Source organism: Notolabrus celidotus, chromosome 9, assembly GCF_009762535.1.
Source record: "Notolabrus celidotus isolate fNotCel1 chromosome 9, fNotCel1.pri, whole genome shotgun sequence".
NCBI lineage: Eukaryota > Metazoa > Chordata > Actinopteri > Labriformes > Labridae > Notolabrus > Notolabrus celidotus.
This window is the reverse complement of record NC_048280.1, coordinates 14,074,029-14,095,788: the sequence shown is the minus strand read 5'-3', so window position 1 is coordinate 14,095,788 and position 21,760 is coordinate 14,074,029. Positions and strand designations below refer to the sequence as shown.

The 21,760-nt window shown below is 39.0% G+C and overlaps 3 protein-coding genes across 4 annotated transcripts in view; 2 read left to right on the top strand and 1 right to left on the bottom strand.

Moving 5' to 3' along the window:
- Nucleotides 1-7,266, bottom strand: part of oxct1a (3-oxoacid CoA transferase 1a) — a 52,912-nt gene extending 45,646 nt beyond the window's left edge. The window contains exons 1-4 of the mRNA XM_034691956.1: nt 7,040-7,266; nt 5,455-5,563; nt 4,845-4,935; nt 190-325 (exon numbers count right to left, since the gene is read on the bottom strand). Coding sequence (XP_034547847.1) covers nt 190-325; nt 4,845-4,935; nt 5,455-5,563; nt 7,040-7,144 — 441 coding nt within the window. The 5' untranslated portion in view covers nt 7,145-7,266. The remainder of the gene's footprint in view (nt 1-189; nt 326-4,844; nt 4,936-5,454; nt 5,564-7,039) is intronic.
- Nucleotides 7,267-9,212: 1,946 nt separating this feature from the next.
- c9h5orf51 (chromosome 9 C5orf51 homolog) lies at nt 9,213-12,064 on the top strand. The gene is made up of 6 exons (XM_034692012.1): nt 9,213-9,345; nt 10,037-10,146; nt 10,852-10,998; nt 11,216-11,347; nt 11,491-11,605; nt 11,719-12,064. Exons 1-6 carry the CDS (start codon nt 9,252-9,254, stop codon nt 11,952-11,954), a joined length of 834 nt encoding a protein of 277 aa, XP_034547903.1. The 5' UTR covers nt 9,213-9,251; the 3' UTR covers nt 11,955-12,064.
- Nucleotides 12,065-12,175: 111 nt separating this feature from the next.
- Nucleotides 12,176-19,076, top strand: fbxo4 (F-box protein 4). Of its 2 annotated transcripts, XM_034692010.1 has the most exons (8): nt 12,176-13,156; nt 14,637-14,911; nt 14,992-15,212; nt 15,443-15,518; nt 15,606-15,778; nt 15,909-16,108; nt 16,217-16,302; nt 16,923-19,076. In XM_034692010.1, the coding sequence occupies exons 1-7, from the start codon at nt 12,992-12,994 to the stop codon at nt 16,298-16,300; spliced, it is 1,194 nt and encodes a 397-aa protein (XP_034547901.1). In that variant the 5' UTR covers nt 12,176-12,991; the 3' UTR covers nt 16,301-16,302; nt 16,923-19,076. The 2 variants fall into 2 exon arrangements, with proteins under 2 accessions (XP_034547901.1, XP_034547900.1); XM_034692009.1 differs by having other exon boundaries at nt 16,217-19,076.
- Nucleotides 19,077-21,760: the final 2,684 nt, after the last annotated feature.

Below are 21,760 nucleotides of genomic sequence, written 5' to 3'. Positions count from 1 at the left end.
CAGATGGATGTCACCTGCTTCTATTTGATATTGACAAGTTTGTTGGAAGTAGACTGTGAAGTCTGTTAAAATGTATTCAAGGACATCTTGAGTGAATCTGGTTTGTGAATGTGTGTTCTCATATGCAGGTTGCATTTCTCATTTGTGTGAAAGTTATGTACAAACTGTCCCATGTGCTTTCTGACCAACCTGTGGTGTCAGCTCCACTTCCAACTCCCCTGACAGATACTGTCGCTCAAACTCTGCGTTCTCCCCGACGTACGAGGAGATCATCCTCTTGATCTGCTTAGTCTGCAGCAGCAGACCCAGGCCGAAGTTATCCACTCTGTAGTAAACATACACACAGGGTAATATAAACTTTCACGAGGTCAATGAGGATACCATATACCAAACAAATACCAGTAAAGAGAAGTGTGGCTTTGTTTGTGCTCACTTCAGTTGAGTTTTATTCATGTGGATTTATTGGTAGGACTACTTACAACTATAAAAAACATACAGCAAAAAATTACAATTAACTGCAATATTATTGTAAGAAAGCATACAGAGTAATAGGGGCTGTGGAGTTATAGATTATTCTGTGAATTTCTTAACCTGTTTGCAATCAGAGCTACAGGACACACCCCCTACGTCACACACACGCATACTTGCAATACAATCTAATAAACTGCAATAGCTAACATAACCATGAATGCCTCCAGAGGTTATTCAAGGTCATAACTTGGCTAGAGCAAAGTCATCCACCTGCAGCCTATTCACTCTAAAGCTCTGTTTACTACAAGAGACTACTGAGGCACCTGAAACATCTCTTTGTTTACGGTCTATAAAAAACGACAGGGATGATTAAAAAGAAAGTGTCAACAGAGATGTGACAAACCACAGACTGCACTCTGAGCGTGCTCTCTTGTCTGCTCCTTGTGCTACTACAGGATGTCTCACATTAAACCGTCATCTTGAATTAACTATCACAGTGTGGTGTGTTCTCCTCTCTAACCTTTTATGACTGAATTAAGTTATTATGTTACAAGGGCTGTGGAAATTATCATAAAATGAGCCTGCAGCTGTGAGAGGAATGACTTTGCAAGGCTAGTCAGTCATTAACCGATAAAGGCATTGTATTCATAAGACTTTAGAGCACATATAAAACTTTTTTTAACAAGGTTTTGTCATGTGATAGGAGAATAAATGTTCCAAATGTGTTGTCAGTGATCACACCATCTCTGACTGCAGGCATTTTTTCTCTGTACTACAATCCTACAGATTTTTTTGATGTTTACTTCATGCTTAAGTATAATCATTTATCACACCACATCACTGCTTCACCTCCAGTCCTCTGCTACTAAATAGAACCAAGAGGGAAAAGGGACAGGGGAGCTTAAGAGTGTACTTTGCGTCTTTTGTGTATCAGAGAAGCTTCTTTGTAGTTAGCTCTGACCTCCAGTCAGCTGACAAGATATCTAGGCCATGTGGACAGGGAATACTAAAAACAGATGACTGATACAAGCACCCTGTCACACACGCCAATAGAGGTATGACACATCATGGGTGTTCATGGAAAAAAAAAAAGTTCATGTACACTACTTGTTGGAGAGCTAAATCCTTGGACTGTGAATTGGACTTTCCTATCAGGGTATCAGAGGCCCCTTAAATGTAGAGTAAAATGAAATCTCTCAAAGTTAAAAACTTTAATTCACTGATCTCTTAAAGAGAATATCTTTAGTTGGTGTAGCTTTTCCTGAAGCAGCAGAATTAGGAATTATTAGAAGTGCTGCTAGGGTGCAGATTGGTCACAGCCCCTTCTTTGTACAGCTGAATCCCTCTCAGCTCACATTACAGTGCACAAAGATACCAGTGTCTCAGTGTCCTACATAATAAAACAGCAGTGTGTCTCTAGACACTCTCAGCAGCCAGACATTTCCTATAAGGATGTGGAATCCTCTACCTGAGAGAGTTGAGTAGTAATAGAGACACAAACCACACCTCAAGATAACAAAATTCAAATGAACGCTGCTTTCCAAGCTTTTTATCCAAGGCTTGTAGAATGATCCTGCACATTGTTCCTGTCCTCTGAGAATAAACCACGATTTTGCTTTACTTGCTTAGCAGATTTAATTAAAGAGGATTTAAAAGTGTAGTGATTCAAGAAGAAGGAAGCTAAGGAAGGGGAGTTTTCAGCTGTAGGAATCTACCCTAAACATTTACATTGCATAACTGCTTCTCTCCCCTTCCATACTTTCCTCCTACTTTCCAATCCTCACCATGGAGCCAAGAAACTTAAACTTGATTCAGTTGTGCTCAAGAAAAGAAAGAGGATATACAGCGAAGCTTATATAAAACAACTATAATCAATGACAGACTTGTGTAGCGCATTCCCACCGATGTGAATTTATTTCCCACTCTCCTCCCCTTTCCGCAAAATAAGCCAGATGAATGCCTTTCTATCTTTAAGCCTCAACCAAACCACTTTAGTCAAACAAAACAGACGAAAGGCATTTACTTGAGGTTACTTTATGTACTAGAGTTCCCACTTGGTAAGCATGAAGATTTTTGGTGGGCTGTAATATGCATTCAAAAGTTCCACTATTTTAGAACTTGCTCCGAAACAACACTGAGAAGACTTTTTGAACGCTTTTTGAACACTTTTTCAAAGTGGTGACAATCATCCTAAACAACATGTGTCTGCAGGGGGAGAATATTGAAGCGAGCAATGATTGTGCAGACAACTGGCCTGGCTCGAGCAAACATTTTGTGCACCTGTTCCAAGAATCAATATTCCCAAAAATCAAAGTCCAATGCTAAGTCTGTTGGAAAGTTACTTCTGCATAGTATGATAACACACAGGAGGGACTCTGAGGTCAAAACAACTAAGAGCACAGAAAATATAGCCAACATGTAGCGCAGGGCTCTTTTCATTGACCCATATCAGAACTTGGACACTTCAGATATAATGAAACGCTTTGGATTCTTTTTAGTAGTGTCAGCATTGACAAGTCCTTTCGAAACTAGTTTCACTGCACTGTGGGGACCTTTTATTACAAGAACAGGAGCCAATCCCTTAAGCATCGGTTAGATTAACAAATAAAGAAGGCGTGATGAGTAATAGTAGTTGTAAATTCTTCAAATTCAACACCATCAGGTGTGACGCCCTGCCTTTCAAACAACCTCAATTAAAGCATGCACATGTGAGAGATAAGATCAGGTCTTGAAATGCCATCTTGAATTTCAGTGTTGTTATATCAACATAGAAGATAAAACTATGTTTCCTGTGTGACCGTCTGTTGGGATTAAATTACAGGAAAAGGAATGCAGCTCGACAACAGGCTATTACCAAGACCGCAAGAGAGATATCAATGTAATGCTGAACAATGTACAGGAAAATTGCAGTGAAAACCTCGGCTGGCGGTGTATAATGCTGCACTTATTTCATAGGTCATGGGTCCTTGGGTTCACCTTTTCCCTTGTAACACCCCTACACCCGTATTTTAGCAATTTGTCTCGTCTACATAACAGTGATTTTCTTTTTTGAGCCATACAGTCATTTTTTCCAACATTATCAAGCCATGAACACAGTTCTCCGCAGATTAAATTACTTCATCTCTAGTTTGAGGTTATGAAAGACAGAATACAGAGAACAGGGGCATTGAGTCAACAGCTGATCGTCCTGTGCAACAGAAGAAGTCTTTGACTGTTTTCCATGAGTCCATTTTACTCAGAGATTCTGCAACAGCACCTTCATGAAGCTCAGCCATTTTGCTGTCTTCTATACTTATACACTGACCCAAACAACGCCATCCTACTGCTGCCTCATTGGGCGATTTTAGTCAGCGGTTTGAAGTTGCTACAACAAAAGAACAGTCAGGTGTCAACAAACAGAACAAGCTTCACTCCTGCTGCTGGCTGTCCCCTTTACAGAGACATCATTTTGCTTCTGTCACTACCTCTGCTGCAGAAGACGAGACGTGACAAGGTAACAGGCCTGCCTTTGATAAGCTGTGTAAAAGTGGCTACAGTCTATCCAATTTAAAGCCATGACACTCATAACATCTGGAGGCACAAAAGCAGACCTCTTCCTTGTCCCTGCCATTCTGACAGATTTTAGAAGCTTACTTGTGGACATCTTCCAGATCAGGAATCTGGTCAAACACATAGGTCAACACTGCCTGTTTGAACATACAGCAACAAGGGTACACATAACCCCAAGAGGTGTTTTAAAAAGTTCTGCAGATAGATGTTTTTAACTCCTGATTATGATTCCTAAGCTCTGAGTTGAGAGACTCTCCCTCACTTAACCCTGTTTTCCTAAGGCCTTGCTATAAATTTAAGAGGAAATAAGCAGAGCTTTGATGTTTACATATGAGGAAGGATTCATAAAAGTCTGTTTGTTTAAACTGTTTAACAGAGAGTGACAGTTTGAACTTGAAAACCAAGTGAGAGAAGAACAAGTCCAACTTCAATCAACTTGCTCTAATCGGTGACACTATACATACAACTGTAAACAATATGTTGACATGATAACCTGTGAAACAGATGACTAGACTACCAACTTATGTTGTAATGGAAATGATGCATGATGCAATACATGACACTGCAAATATTTCCAGAGCCAAATTGAATCCAAACATATCCAGGAGTAGATAAACAAACTGTCAACATATTTACTCTTGAAAACCATATCAGGTTTTTGCAGTGTCAGTGAACATGTTAGCTTAGTAACAAAATGAAGCGCCACCATGGAATACACCATGAAATATATAATGGTTTAAGCATATATTTACATGCAGGCACTTGCATGTGTGCCATGGATGATTGGTGCAAGTTTCCTCCCCTCCACACACACACACACTTACCCAGCATTGTTGCTGACAGCGGTGAGACCCTTAACACCGGTCTTCAGTAAACTGTTGATAAGATTCTCTGGGATACCACAAAGTCCAAAACCTGTGTTGAAAAAAAAAGCATTATAAAGAGAAAAAAGAAGCAAACAATGACTTATTTTATGAATGGCTGGAAGAAGGTCAATTAAAGGGGAATTTTCACCCACTACATGAGCAACAAAGCAGACTTGTACAGCAAAAAAGGGAAGATGACCTCTTCAGCCTTGGATCACGTCCCAGGTAATTCCACTCCTTGTTATATATGGAGGTGGATCATATTTCTAATACTACTGTGAGCAGGGTGGGTATCGTTTTGTCTGATTTTACCTCACACAGAAGCGTGACACAGTGGAAAATGTTTGACAATGTCACTCTGAACTTGACTATAAATAAGAGAAGTGGAATTTGTGTGTGGTGTGTGTGAATGCTCATTAACAACCTCAACCTGCATAGTTCAGGCTCACTTTGAAGTGGTGTTACAAAACTTGTAAGTAGTTAGAGCTGAATTAAATAACAAGCACTGTCACTGAGGTGTGGTTTTATCCATCTTGGAGTCAGTTTACTAACACATTGTGCATCTTACCTCCAACTAACAGAGTAGCTCCATCTGGGATATCTTTGACTGCCTCTGTAGGATCTGAGTAGAACTTTGATCTTCTTTGACTGGAGGTAGAGAAGTAGCAACCAGAGGTCTGTAGAAAGCACACAAAAGTTAGTAAACTCAGTAAAACATGTCACAACAAGGTTGATAAGTCTTGATAAGAACACATTGGTACAGAGCTATAAAACAAATGGCATTGCAAGTTAAAAAAAAAACTAAAAAAAATCAAAATGCCTAAGGCAGAGAATATGTTTGTACAGTTTCAATGGCTCATCCAGTTTATTCTGTCGAGGAAGAGGAAAGATAAGCCAAACTGCTGCACAAATCCTACCACAAAAGGACTGGAGATTAGGGTAGCTCACAGAGAGGGGCCCTGATCCAAGAGACTCAAATTTGAAACCTCATGCATGTACCCATATATAAAATATTAATAAAAGTGACTAAAAAATAACACTATACGTGTCCTCTGTGACCAATTATGCACCTGTGGTGATCAGACATATTTTTAAAGTATTTTTTAGCCATTTGCAGTGCTTTGCTACCATTTTTTTGTTGTTGTTTTGTTGTTTTACAGAGCAAAGGTTTCACTTTTTCAAGAATAGGAGAACACCTGCCACCTATTGTAAAATATTGCTATTGGGTTTTTTTTATAAAAAAGAAAATTATTATATCTGCTTTGCATGGAGTTTATAAAATAGGGCTTTAGACAGTATTTTTATATGAATAGCCAGTTCTGGTTGCAGCTTTTATAAAAGTTCAAGCTACCATATCAACAGCAAAATAAAGTAACACTTTGTGTATACTTCTGTATTGTGCTTGCCCTGTGGCATAGATCTAAGTTACCTCTATTCCTCCATGCATATACAATATCTCTGTCCTCTCTCCTTTTGGTCTGTTTGATGAATCACAAAGATTCAGATTCTTTTGTAAGGGGGGATGAGAGTCCCTTTAAGCATTTCCTTTGGTTTCCAAATTGGTTCTAATCTCAGGCGCCACACTGATGTCTAAAATCACATTGCATTATTTATAGACATATTCGCCCTGTGGGCACTGACAGAAAGCAAACCTAGTTTTTTTTTTTAAATAACTTTGACTGTGAGGCTGTGCTGGTGAAATAAAGTGGATGACGCTTTTGGTCCACCTGCAACACACGCGCACATGTTAAACCTGAATGTATATATATGCTGTATGTTAAGCTACCGGCTGTACCCATGGACAGAATATTGTTGTACCATTGCAGAAATACAACATGTGTTTGAAGTTGGAGATGCAATGATGTAAACTCCGATATAACTGGGAATTCCCCGCCAGAATTATGTAGCCAGCCGCTTGAGGTCAACCCAGTCATATATAGTACCTATCATCGAAAAATAAACCTAATCAAAACACAAAAAATAATTTAATATTGTGATACAACCTAGCTGAAATCGTTTAATTCTGATATTTGAGGACTATGGGAATAAACTGTTCATGAGATCTGGTATGACCTCTTTATCTTGCCCAGCCATTTGCAACCATCTAAAGTCAAGCTAAATAATTGTACAGCTAATCACCATTTAATACCGACCTTGCTCAATTGCAGATAAGCGACGTTAGATTTTGTTGTACAGGGACCTGAGAGGTGTCTGAAGAATAAATTCTCCGCTCTGCACAAAGCTTTGAGGGCCGCCATGTTTTGGAGCTACACAGACAAACGGGGTGAGAGACGAGGGGCAGAGTGATAGCTCCAGCCGGTGGACGACAGATGATGCAAATTGCACTGCCTGCTGAGCACTGCTCAAACACCGAAAAGTCAGCGCTGCAATGACATTGGCTGGTTTCTCAATGGGCTGAACCATGTGGGCTGGACCAGATCAAGTTTTTTCTTTTTTTTTTTTTTTTTTTCCAAACTTTATTTCAGATGTACGTAACAAACAATGGAGGAGCATCATACATAAACAATCATTAAAGACACAGAAACAATACAGCTTCAGTTGGTAATTTAAGGTGAATTAGAAAATTGTACAAACATAGAAAATAAATAATGAAATAATTTGAGTGAGGAGAGGGAATAATTTTAAAATTCAGAGAGGAAATGTTAAGGGAATCGTATATTTTAAGTGCTCTTGGTCATTTCATTATTTTCAATGATTTTAGGTATATTTGGAATTCATTTAGAAAAACAACAAACTTTGGGGGAGATTTCATAGTCCTGATTTTATGAATTAAGAATTTTGTATTTTGCTTTAATATCAAAGCAAAAGTTATGTCATTTATTAAAAAGGAAATTGGAAGGGATTTACTCTTTCCTTTTAACCATTCATGGATATCAGTCTAGAAGGTTTTCACAGTTTGGCATGAGAAAAAAAAACATGGTTCGTCAACTAAACTTCATTTTCACAAAGGGGGCATAAATTGTCTTCACATTTAAAGCGTGCACATAGTAATTCTTTAGAAAGATAAATACTGTTCATAATCTTAAAGTGTGTATCTTTTGCTTTGGGTGGTATAGGGAATGTGAGATACATCATTCTTAATTTTTCCGTTGATTTTTTTGTCAAATTTGTGTAAAACATCATTCCTGTTCTGTCTACCTGGGAATACTATTTAATTAAGATTATTTCTTATCTTGTTGCTAGGATGAATCAGGCAGGCCAGGTTATGCTTAAAATCAGAATGGAGGCACTCAACTTGGCCAGAACTAGATTGTGAATTAACGTGTTACATTATAGCCTACCATTGTATTAATTTGAATGTATCAATATTTATTTATTTATTTATTCATGGATTAGTAATTTTTTCCTTACTTATCAATCTGCCAATATATTTTCCTGACTTACTGTAAATATCTGATAAAAAACCCATGTGGGGGTACATAACTTGTAGGCTTATGTTGTCATTTTGTTCACCTATGCATTGTCATCAACAATGACATGACTGTATGAATTGTACTGACAGAATGTATTGGACAATGTACACCTACAAAATCAGTCAAAACTGAATAAAAAAATTTAAATCTAGGACTGACAATCCTTGAATGGACAATGAAGGTAGTTGTGGTGCTATTCTTTGGTGTGTCATTATATTTTTGTTAGGAATACAAATTGTTGGGAAAGTGCTTTGTGGAGTTTACTGTAAACCACTAAAGACTCCTGTGATACATCACATACATGTGCAATCCTTGATTTCCAGGGAAATATCTCAACAACCACGTGCAATATTGTAATCTATTCTGTAACATATTTTATTATCATATTCATCCACTAAAATTTGCACTCTAGCTTAGGTTAATTAATTAATTTATGTCTTAAAAGTACTTCTACACATGTCTTTGTACAGATTATTTTATTTTATTTTTTTATTTAGAATTTTTAAGGTTAGTTTTTAGGTTTATATATTTATTGCCCTTACTGTCTTGTCCAGTACTCCACGTCAAATTCCTTGCGTGTGTGCATGCTCACTTGGCAATAAAGATTTCTTGATTATTGATAAATAAAATCAGATTCTGGGGGGTTGGACCAGCTCAAGTGGAAACAGAGAGGCTGGGCCAACTCATTTAAATGTAACCCCTTCACCACCTTGGCTGTGCAATTAAACACCCCATTGTATATCATCATTTTGTTTTAACGTTGGCATTAATTCAAAATAAAAGAGGAAAATAGATAATTCAATGTGTTTTACGCTGGTTAAACAGCTTGTTTTCTTTTGCACATACTTTAACACGAATGTATTTGGAAATAAAAATGACATTCAATGAGCACGTGAGTAATCCCTGGCTCACGTGACGAATAGTTTCAGTCATGGCCGACGAGTACAGGCGACAAGGTTTCGAGTTGGAGAGAAGGATATTTGAGTTAGACATCAAGTGTTCTAGTCTCAGAGCTGAGAAGCAAGGTATCAATGAGACGTCGTTACTTCTGTGTTCAATTACTATGATTTGCACTTCGATTGCATGACTTATATTCTTTACAGTTTATTAGCAAACTAGCGAGCTAGCTTAACGTTATCTAACATAGCTTACAATAATAACAACAGCTGCAGTCTGGTGAAATGTTAAACGATGACAAGCAATACAGATAGCTAAATGTGTACTTGGTGCTAAAATAATCACGTAGTTTATTGGTTAATGAGTGTTTTGTGTTTGTGTGTGTGTTGGAGTTAGCGGCTAGCGTGAGTTCGCTAACGTTAGCTAACATGTATTGTTGACAAACTGTCCATGTAACGAGATGCAGCGCGCTGTTGTTATCCATTGAATCCGGAAATATATGTGACTATTCAAGATAACCTTGTTATTATTCAAGTTACATTGTGTCTTCGAATTTGTCACAACACAACAATGCTGCCAAACGCTTGTCAATGCGAGTAGCTGCACATGTTTTGCTATGATAACAGTTTATGTTGTTGAAATGTCTGAATACCTTAGACTTTGTAAAGCTGTATCAAACACTAGTCGAATTGTTTTATACTTCAATTGAAGCCGCATACCATCAACAAACATTTCCCTAAAATGTATAAACCTGGAAACTGTTTTTTATGATGTTTAGATCTGATTTGGTTACATGTGAACGTTTTTGTGTTTCCCCAGATGATGACTACTTACAGAATGCGTCTGTCATATTAGACAAGTTGAAAAGCTATTACAGGCATGGAGGGGAGAGCAGTAACCTATCCAAGGTGCTCCAGGACTACACACAGGTACTGCTTTACATCTGTCTGCAGGTTGTGACCAAGAATATTCATTACTGAATAACACTGTTTTAAAGAGGTTAGTTAATGACACTTTGATCTCCATTTTACTTTTGAGAAGCAGGTTTGATTAGAAATGCTTCTCTGGCCGGCGCTAAAGGTCATACAGAGCACAGACAAACAGACTCAGAGACAGTTTCTTCTCGAGAGCCACCACAACGCTGAACACCCACAAACAGCTGACATAAACAATCCCCTCATGTGCAATATTTGTATTTATAACTGCAATAATATTCATATCCGGTATAGTGCAATACCGGGAACTGTGAAAACTGTTCATGTAATGTGCAATATCCTAAACCCAAATATACAAATTTTCTACCTGTTTTTATTTTATTTGTATTTATCTCTTGCACCTTCAGGAGCAGCACTTTTAATTTCATTATACACCAATGACAAATAAAGGCTATTCCATTCTATTCTATTCTATTCTAAATCCTTTCAAAGAAAGGCTAGTGTTGTGACTATCAGTTCTTGCCAGGTATACTATCAGCGTTGATGTAATATATGATGAAGATCTCAACTTAATAATTAGGGAGACAAGAGAGAGAGAACTTTTTCACAAGACAGACTAGTTTTGGCTATAAGGAAAGTATTACATTTTTTGCATGCTGTACTAAATATATGACGTGGTTATGTTTTTGTTTCCATCAGGTGATCCTAGACATCACATTTTATGAAGAGAATAAATTGGTGGACCAGGAGTTTCCCGAAGACTGTTCACCTTTTAAAATCCAGCAGCTACTGCAAGACCTGACTGAGCCAGAAGTTTTGGCAGGGAGGCTAGCACCAGCACAAGAAGTGGGTATATGAGTGTCTAAAAGCTTATAAGACATATAAGAATTTTTGGCCCCTTGAAATGAATATGACCTATTTTGTGAGCTCTGTTTTTGGGTGATACCACCTTTAACTTTCTCTGTGGTTTATGTTTGTTGTTGTTTTACTTAAACAATCTTGCACAATTTCACAGCCATGTCATAATAAGGCAGTACCCTACATGTCTTTTTGTTTACGGCAGGTTCAGTCTATGTTGGGCCTTGAGCTGTTAGAATGTCTCTATTGGAGACGGGGAGCTTTGTTGTACATGTACTGCCACACCCTTCACCAACGAAAACAGTGGATCAAGAAGAACAAGGACACATTCCTTAAGGTACCAAACTATAAAAACATCTGAGAAGAACCTGTAAATTACATTTGTGTGAATGTGGGCTGACTAATTCAGCCACACTGTTTTTTCTTGATTAGCATATTCTAAGAATAGGCTTAAATCTGACTGATATTTTTTAAATACAGTGTATTCAAGAGGGTGTACGCTACCTGATGCGGATGCTGCAAGTGAGAAACTCTGTGAAGCTCAATGATGGGGTGGTGCTCCATGACCCTGCGACAGCAAGCTTCTTATCTGAAGGTGAAATGTCATGAGCTATCTTTGAAAAGCAGAAACTGTTTTGCTACAACCTTTCAGTTTCAGAGAATTGTGCAATTTAATTATTTACACTTTCCCCTTTTGTTTCTTATCAGGCATCTTCTCTGACACACACCTGTTGACGATGATGTACATCGGGGAAATGTGTTTCTGGGCAGTCAAGTATGAAGACTGCAGCGCTGACACCATGGATCGTAAAGAAGATCGCCTCCAGTTTCGGGACATTGGCACGCAGATCCTCAACAAATACGTGCTCGCCTGTGAGGGCCCTCTGCAGGGCCAGGGCTGGAACACAGAAAATGCCAAGGAAATCCTTAGTATTTTACAGTGAAGCCAACTGCTTCTGTGTTGTAGTTGCCCTGAGGCACAGATCTAAGTTCAGTATTCAAATATGTGTCAACCCAAATAAAAATGGAGCCCATCAGGTGGGGTGTTATGTTACGGAAGGTTAAGGAGAGGCACAGAGAGGAAGAGTATGTGATGAAAAAGAGTTTATGGATCAGTGCCTACAGGCAACCTCATCCAATGCCAAATGGCCAAGGCCAAAGCAGGTGAATCAGAGGTTAGAAGGATAAAGATAGGTGGTGTAAAACTGGCAGGAGCTGCAGAGGAGGATGTTGAAATTTTTATTTTTTGCCCTGTCCTGCTTAACAAGCAGTTATCATCCTGATTCCAGACTGTTGACTGGGCACTTATTTTGCTCTGAGAATGTGTAATAATAACATTAATATGAGTAAAAAAAAAAAAGGTTATTAATAAAACTGACCTTTTTTTTTCTTCATTTTTTTAAGATTGTTACAAGTTTGAAGATAATCCAGCTGGAAAAAAAGATGTTGCACAGTAACATTTTATTTATTGTCTTGTTGCCATTTTGTTATGCTTTTAATATATTATAATTGCATATACATTATATATGTATGTGTGTATAAAAATACACACCAAAGGCAAAGAAAGTTGTTTGAAAACTATTTGACAATGATGTAATGATGATCAATTGAAGTATGTTCATTTTTGTCATACCAGCTTTGTAATGCACCACTTGTATTCCCATTTATTGCAAGTTCCATTTTTCTGCCACATGAGTAATCTTAATAGTACAATTAATACAGAATCTGTGTTGTTTGGACGAAAATCATTTCTTTTTTTTATGTCCTCGACGACAATAAACACGCGTTGTTTTAAGAAAAGGGGTAGCATCACATTTCTATTTACAGTTTCTACTGCGAAGTATCGTAGAACTACAATACCCATAATGCCCCGTGGCTGCCAGCAACAAGGAAGTGTGATGGCAGGCAACTGTTGACATCTCGGAAGGTCCACTTTACTATATTTTGTTGGCTTTTCGCATGTTCTCACGTTTGAGAAGCCATGGCGGGGAAGACTCATCAGCTGAACGAGTCTGTGGTGATCCGCAGCCTCCGGCGCTTCAGAGAGAGATATTTTCCAAACACTGGGGGAGCTGTCAAAGGTGATTTGACATCTGCGGAGGACCAGGGAGATGAACCTCAGCTGGGATTTTTGGATAGCTTACCGGTGAGACATGAAAATCACTGCTGACATTTTTTCTCCTTATCCAACGCTGAAGTATTTAGTGCGTCACGTCTTTACTCGGCAGTCTTTACGCTCAGTCACCGGCGGTAGCAAACTATGGGTGTTGAAATAGTTAAAATTACATACCTGGCTCTTACATGGTCATACATATTGGATACATTTGCACAATGTGAAAAGATTAAACATTATTTTAACACTGCCATTCAGTGAAAAAAATAGATCCAGTAAAACTCACAACTAGGGTTGGCAACTTTCCCACTACTAAATAAGGGACAGGTGCATGGTGCCATGGGGGTGTGAGCATGATGTGTGAATTCGTATATTCTGATTTTGATTCAACTGGAAATGCAGAAGGTGTGTATATCCCCTTTAATCCTTACTGTATCATTATGTAACCTCATATGAATAAACCTCAAAGAAAACACAGTTTGGCTCTTTCCATCAAAAAAAAGGCAAAAGAGGAGTATTTAAATGCAAAAGAGGAGTATGACTCAACAGATTTACTTTTTCCATGGATACTTTTTGCTGCTCTTGACTGACTCAAGCAGTCTTTTGTCCTTTTGCAGCCAGAGAGAAGTCTTTCCAGACAAGTCACAGTTTACAGATATATAAAGTTCATTTTTGATCAGCTCTGTGCTGCATCTGTTTCTTGAGTCTGACGATTTAATGGCCATCAGAGAGAAAATCCTCACCACACTTTTTTGCAGGTGGGATTGGCATATGATCTGCCAATGCCGTTTTATCTTATCTAGGATCTGTAGAGTGCAGTCTGCTGTATTTTCAAGAGTTAATAGTCAATATACGGGGCAATTGAGGTCCCGTATGGAACAAACCAATTTAGCCCAATATACGGGATGTCCCGGCTAATACGGGACCATTGGCAACCCTACTCAGAATTTATCTCAAATGTGTCACAGGACAGACTTTGTACTTGTTTTGACCTTTACGTGTACTTCCTCCTTTAAGAGATAAGGTACTATAGTTTTAACATACCGGTAATCAGACATTCATGAAAGGCATCTTCAGTTATCAAGAAGCCCTTCAAAGAAGAGGTGAAATGTCTTCCGAGGAAGTTCTTCCTAGGCTACTAAGTAAGATATGTTGAATGTAACAACTCTATTTATTAGAAGCAGCATTTGTGTACTCATTGCATCAGTATTAATTAATAAAACAAGTACAACATCATGAACTCATACTCATAGATTTGAAGACCCAGAAACTCGTACTAAAAGAGAATTTTAACACCTTTTATTTTTGACTTTTCCAACTCAGATTTGAGATAAACTAGTCTCCTTATTTGAAAAAGTGGTATATTATAACTGAAACTCAGGGGCCCAGAATCAATATAACACCGGATATAGTTGATATTGGTCAACACTACAGTTTATCACATGTTAGTGGCCTGAAATCATGTGGTAATATCAACATAACCATCATTTCTAATCATACTCTGCCTCTTTAGGTTGACACCCAGTTTCTGATCATGAGCTATCTGTGTCCTGCTGATATCTGTTGCCTTGGAGCCACTAGTCGGTACTGGAGGGCATTGGTGAGAGATCCGCTACTGTGGAGATACTTTTTGATCAGGGACATGCTTTACTGGCCCTCCATTGATCATGTGAGCATGCCTCAACTGGAGCTACTGGATGCACCTCTGATCAATGCAGATGAGAGCCTCGATGAAAGAGAAGAGGGGAGTGACAAAGGGATGGAACTCAAATGTGACTACATGTCAGAGTGGGTATCTTAATTGTTCTCCTACTTCCTACAGTAGGTATTTGTAGAAACCCTTTTGACCATTGTTTTTGTCACTACAGATACCTGAAAAGTTGCCCATCCTGCAGAGAACAATGGCTTCCTTCACGCCCAGCATATGAGGTCGTGACCTCATTTCTCCAGTCTCTGGTACCCTCAGCTGAACCCCGCTACGCCATGTTTGGCCCCGGCATGGAGCAGCTGGATGTCTCTTTAGTCACAAGGCTCATGCGTGCACCAGATGTGCTTCCTGTGTCTGGCACTCCACAAAGACAGATTAACGGTGAGATGACACTAATGTTGAGTGCTGAAGTATATACTTCTTATGGTCTTCTCTCAATATTAAACTACAATGAAAAGTCTCCTTTAAACCAGTCGTGAAATGTATATTTTTTCTAAGGCTTATTATTACCTGTTGTAGGTTTGTTTTCTCACCACTAGGTGGCATTATTTGCCCAGAGATGTTGTTTCAGTGAAGAATGTAACCAAACTAAAGCCAAACTTTTTTTTTAGGTATCGGCTCAGGGATCAGTTACCTATTCAATAACCAACACAAATTTAATATCCTTACTCTGTACTCGACAAATAGGTAAGCACCTTGCACGTAAAGTTGAAATGGCTTGTTATCTTTCTCTTAATTATTATTGTCAACATTACTGTGTGTTTGTGTGTGCAGGGCGGAGAGGGAAAGAGCCAGGGTGCAGCAGCAGAGCGTCAACAGTAAGCTTTTCGCTTTTGTAGGAACAGATGACTCAGGCAAGCTGATCTACAGCCTTGCTCCTCATGTCCAACAAGTGTGCCAAGTGGTGGATGGTTTCATCTATGTAGCCAATGCAGAGCCAGGAAAAGGTAAGGTCAGAAGAGGACTTTTTTTTCAGCTACTGCTCCTCAGCAGTGATGATGTTTGATCATTCAGGTTGGTTTCTACTGTGTAAACAATCAGCACATACTCTCTGCATTAAGAACAATGTCTGCACAGGGGAAGGTGAGTCTGAGATAGCTCAGATCCGAGCTGTGCTGAGCTATGTCAAGGCGTCAACACCCAGGCCTCTGCTGGTGCTCTCCTGTGTCGCCAGAGAAGATCCGGATGCAGGCAATAGAATCGCCACCAGGTGGCGAACTCCCTGTGTTTACATGGCAAAGCGACTCGGTCTATCTAAACTCGACAATCAATGGATGGTAATTGTTTGACATGTAATCATTTTAGGCCTTCACAATATTTACACCCTCCTAGTGTTACTCTGAAGTGACCCTCAAGCTGTGTTTCTATTCCTCTTTCTTGTTCAGGTGCAGGATACAGTCGCAGAATCCCTGTCAGGTCTTTTGGATGGCATTGCCTGGCTGCTGAGATGTTCTGGAGTCAAACTCTAATGGTAACTAGTTCACTGACTCCTGCTAATGCCAGAAAAATCAAAACCACAGACATTACTGATGTGTCATGCTGACATTAAGACACTTCTGGGACTAAGGCATTTCCTGAGTAATGTGCACCAAATGTGCGCTTATTGTCTCTGGATGAGAAAACTGCCTGTGGAGTTTAATGAGTTGGGTGAGCAGGAGGACTGGCAGAACTTGTATTCCTCTTGGAGAAATTACAGAGTTCATATTGACAGCGACATGCAAAGGAATTACATTAATAATGAAGGTTATACAAGTTTGGAAGAACCTTAAAGGATTTTATTGCACCCTGACATTTTTTACAACAGCAGGGTAATTACAATTTCACTGGAAGACACATTACTCTGTAACTATTGGCTTTCTATTTAAGATTATCTACTTTACTTAACTTTTTCCCCTCATTACTACATGGCACAATGACAACAATCTCCGAGCCAGTACACTGAGAATTTGCAAGTTCTGAAATACTTGGTCACTGTGATAACTCAGGCCTGCTCAGTTCTGTTGGTGATCAAGCCATGCTAATGCCAGAGCTTGTCTATCCATATTGAAATGTTTCCCAAAAAAAAGTCATACCCTTTTGCTATTTTCTCAGGATATGTCACTGCATCTTGGACTCAGTGCTAGCCAAGGCCAAAAAAATACAAAAAAACAGAATGCAGAGTTGTGACAGGCTCAGCCTGGAATTGTAAATATCCATTAAATTGCTGTAAAACTGTTACAATGGCTAAACTATTGTCTCTAAATGAGTCATGTTTAATGTATTTGTATTGTTCCTTTTTATTTATCTTTCCTTATTTTCTGTGTCTTATTCACATACTCACAAGCTTGAAAAGCTCATTATTTTCTACACTGTTGAATAATGTGCCAAAGAGTTGCCCTGGGGTTCCTTTTCTCTGAGCTCACACCTGGCTAAAAAAGTGAAATCCACATCTGCATGTCACAAGCATGAGAGAGTATTCTTTGTGGCCGCCAGGGGGGGCTACTAGTAGGTGTCTTATTAAGTGCGCCATCATTGAAAGCTTTGGCACTGCCTTTGTTTTTTTTAATGTTACTTTCAATTTTAAAGATTTGTGTAGTAACATAAAACATGTCAACCAAATAGAAGACTTCTGACTCAATCTTGGAGCAAAAAGTACAGCCAAACCAAATGACACAATGTGGGAATGAGGAGAAAGACAACTTTTATGGGCAGGAAGGACAGGGTTCAAAGTCACTGTTAGACTAAGAAGTAAAAGGTTCCCGTTTCCACAGAGATGTGAAATGTGAAAAACAATACAGATTCAAAAGAAACAGCAGGATACTCATATTGACACCATTAACTTCTTTTTTATAAAGTTTCAGAAGGAAATGATTCAGATGCAAAGTTTTAAAATGACGGCCTTTATATGTCTCTGAAGACATCAGCCAAACTCTAATTTCAACATCATTTATTGCATCATTACATGTGTTTTTTTTTTACAAAAGCCAGATTCTCACTCATTTGGAGCCTCATTGAGTCAATGTTGTATCATTCCTCTAAATATTACCACCTTTTGGGAGCTCTGTCCCTGGGCTGAGGCAGTCTCATCCCCTCATGGCAGCATGTTGACAAGATAATGTGTCTCACTGATGCTCTTTTTGTTCCAGTCCCCTTGGTAACCACAAACCTTTGTTAAAAGTACATTCTCCCCCTGCACTAGTCCATCTAAAGGTTCCTTAGTCTTGACAATCATTTTTATAGCCATACAGATTAAGAACAGGAACATGATTGGTGCAATTTAGGTTCATTAAGCTGAGCTGAGTACTGGTGGAGCAGAGATTGATTCTTTTTCCCTCTAGGAAAGAGAAATGATGGAGGAGCAACCCTGTGAGTGTGTGCGTGTCTGCCAGGCTTCAACATTTTCATATACTCTGTAAACAGGATGTCCTCTATCTTTGGTCCTTGTCAGCTTACCTACAAATGTTTGTGCGAGTATATGTTGCATGCTAGTGGTTACTCAGTCTGTCCAAGAAAGGACAAATGAAGATAGACTCACTTACATGAAAACAGTAAACCACAGGAGCCTGATTTCCAGGGCAGGTATGCAGGGAATAACATCACTTAATCCTCTGTTATTACTCTGTGATCCCGAAGAGCCCATGGAGGTAGAACCTGAGGAAGGACTGGCACTGTGAATGTGGATGAATATGTTAGGTTGTGTTAACAGTGTAGTGAATGAATGGAGAAGTGAATGAGCAGCAGTCTGGTAATGGACTGCTTTTATTTTGAATGCAGGCTAAGGAGAATAGGAGTTCAAAGATGTGGGTTTGCAGCCACAGTGAGCTGTATCTATAGCTGGAACTTGCTCAGACAGGAACATTTCAAGGTCTGTTTATGTGAGCCTGCAGCCTGTGAAGCATTAGCACACATCTATACATAACGGTGGCTGGGGTATGGTGGGGGGCCATGTTTTGAAAGTCTGAATGAACACCAGACCTCCAGCTGCCTCTTGTCTTCCACAAGCTAAAGGGGCCTCTGGGATCTGATGTCACGAGGAGGAACCCCCTATTTACTGACCCAAGACAGTTTACAGACTCAACAGATCTGCAACATTACAGCCAGGGTTAGGACAGTTGAAGCGTTCCATGCATGTAAGACATATGAACAAAAAGGAGGAAGTTATATTTAAAAAAAGGGGCTCTTTTGTGCGTCACTGATGTGCAGACTTAAAGATACAACTTTATTTAGAAATTTTAAAATGAAATAAAACATTTTACTCAAATCTAACTTCTTTTCATCTGTTCTGTTCTCAAGATTATTGTATTTCTAACCAGCAGAGAGGTGTGACTGTGTGTGTGAATCAGTGTTTAATGATGTTCAGTATATAGTGTCCAGCCTTTGGTGGTTAAAAATATGAACGGCAGGATTGCAAATACAGTCTTTTTTTAAATGTAATATGAAGAATATGTTTGCTTATTTAACTCCAATATATTACAAGTTTTCTTGCTGTGTTTAATTTGATCTACGTACTGCTTTACAGCTTTCACAGAGGAAATTAAATGTTGAATACGCAAAGCCACATTTATCCAAGGTGAATTGCAAAATAAGTTATTCTTGTGTAAGTTGTTTGTTTAGTACATAATATTGAAAAAAATATTTTGGTACATCTATATATAAAATACACTGGGGCAAAGCGACACCAGTATAATATTGATCAAGAATTCAGAATCTCAACCCCAATTTCAAAAATGTTGGGACAGTATAAAATGTTGAAAACATTTAGAAGGATTGCAAATCATTTAAAACCTGCATGTATGGGAAATTAGAGCAACAAAAGTATATCAAATGTTGAAACTGAAAAATGGAGCACTGCCTGCAAGCTAGTTCAGGCAGACAACTCGAGCTGCGCTGATTCATACTGACACGTCATCATCCTCCCTATCTACTGAACATCCTCTCATTGGCGGTCTATTTAAGCTGCAAGTCTCCCTGTCTCTGCCTCTGCTTTGCAAGTGCTCCTGCTGTCCTGCTCAGTGCTGTGTGAAAACTTTGTACCCACCTCCCCGGCATCCACCTGCAGGCTCCGAGGGGGGTTGGTCATATCTCATTACTCCTAATGTCTGCATTTAAATAATCTACGAGGAGTAATGAGGTTCAGAGCCCATACGCCAAACACAATACTGTATGCTGCAATAAATTTTATCTTAAGTAAACATGAGTTGTCTGACTGAAATGTTATTGTTTTATGAAAAACAGGTACTCATTTAATGCCAGCAACACGTTTCATAAAAGTTGGGACAGGGCCATGTTTCCCACTGTGTTGCATCACCACTTCTTTTAACAACACTCTAACATCTGTGAACTAAAGTGACCAACTAACTCCTCTTAAGTCCTCTACTACAGAACCATGCTGTTTAATTATGAGGAGAATGTGGTTTAGCATGCATTGTCTTTCTGAAATATGCAAGGTCTAAGGCATTGTCTGGATGGCAGCATGCATATCTGTCTCCTGAAACTGTATAATATACATCTGGGAAGACAGTTTTAATGCTGAGCAATATATATATTGTTCAGCATTAAAGCTGTCTTCCCAGATGTATAAGCTACCCATGCCATTGGCACTTATGCATCCCTATACCATCACAGATGCTGGCTTTTGAACATGTGCTGATTAACAGTTGGGTACTCTCTCTCCATTTTTGAGCAGAGAACACAGGTTCCATGATTTCCAAAAGGAATGTCAAATTTTGATTCATCAGACCAGGGGACAGTTTAACACTTTCCCCCAGTTCACCTTAAATGTGTTATGGTCAGAAGTCACTCTATTGCTGGATCATGATCATTCAACCTGAATTTGTGGATTCCGAGACAAACTGTGTTCACAGACATTTTGAGCTGATGCAGTAACTTACACTAAACAGTCATGTCTGTTTTTATTGAAACTTAATAAGGAGATGTTCCTCCGGGCGTTCTTTTTCTTTTTGGGGAATTACACAAATTTTCAGTGTCCCAACCTTTTTGAAATGTGTGTTGGTATCACATTTAAAATGAGCACATTTTCATTAAACACATTTTTTCAGAGTCAACATTTGAAATGTTGCCTTTCCTCTCTTCTCGATCAAATATTGAAGTTAAATGATTTGCAAAAATCTAAATCTGTTTCTTATCAACATTTTACACAGCGTCACAACTTTTTTTAAAGTTGGGGTTGTACTGCAATCACAGCTGTGCTTATATTATCAAAATACTTACATTAGATTCCTTTTAGGGGCTCCTTATGATGTGCTCATCACCCCATAATACATAATAACGTTAGGTAGAGGGGGACCCATTGTATGCAAGGAGGAACCTTGCTTTCTTCTTTCAGGTTAGTCTGTTCCAACGCTGTTATACATGGCGAAATAATCAGGTGCTTATTCGCGGCAGGAACTGGAAGAAGGAGACAACCGGTGAATTCAGGATGTAATAAGAAAAAGGGTGCAGCCATTCAGTTAGTCGGGGAGGGAGAGAAATGCAAGGAAGATAGGTCTTTAAAGAGTCACAAGTAAGGCCATCTGAAGGGTGCTAATGATTGGGAGATCCAGCTAGACTTGGGGGAGGGGAAACCCGTTGTTACGCATTAGATAATCTGCACCAACCTGAGGTCTGGCATAGTGTGATGGTTGACCAATTTGCGTAAAATGTATTTCATAGAATTGGCAGTGCCATGGGAAGACTCAGTTGGGGGAGGTGTATAAAACAAGTCAGTGAATCAGGATGAAGAGGAATAATGTCAATTAGAGGCCAAAACAAAAGTAAGAGAAAACTGTTAATTTCCTTTTATCTCCCTCTCTTCTCTTTCCTCATCCCTCATTAGAGTGGGGGAGTAAAGCAGGAGATGCAGTGTACAGCCAAACCCATTTCTAACATCTTGCTGCAGACACTCCTCCTTGCTGTGTTTTGGGTAGTGGGGATCATTAAGAGCCATGTGG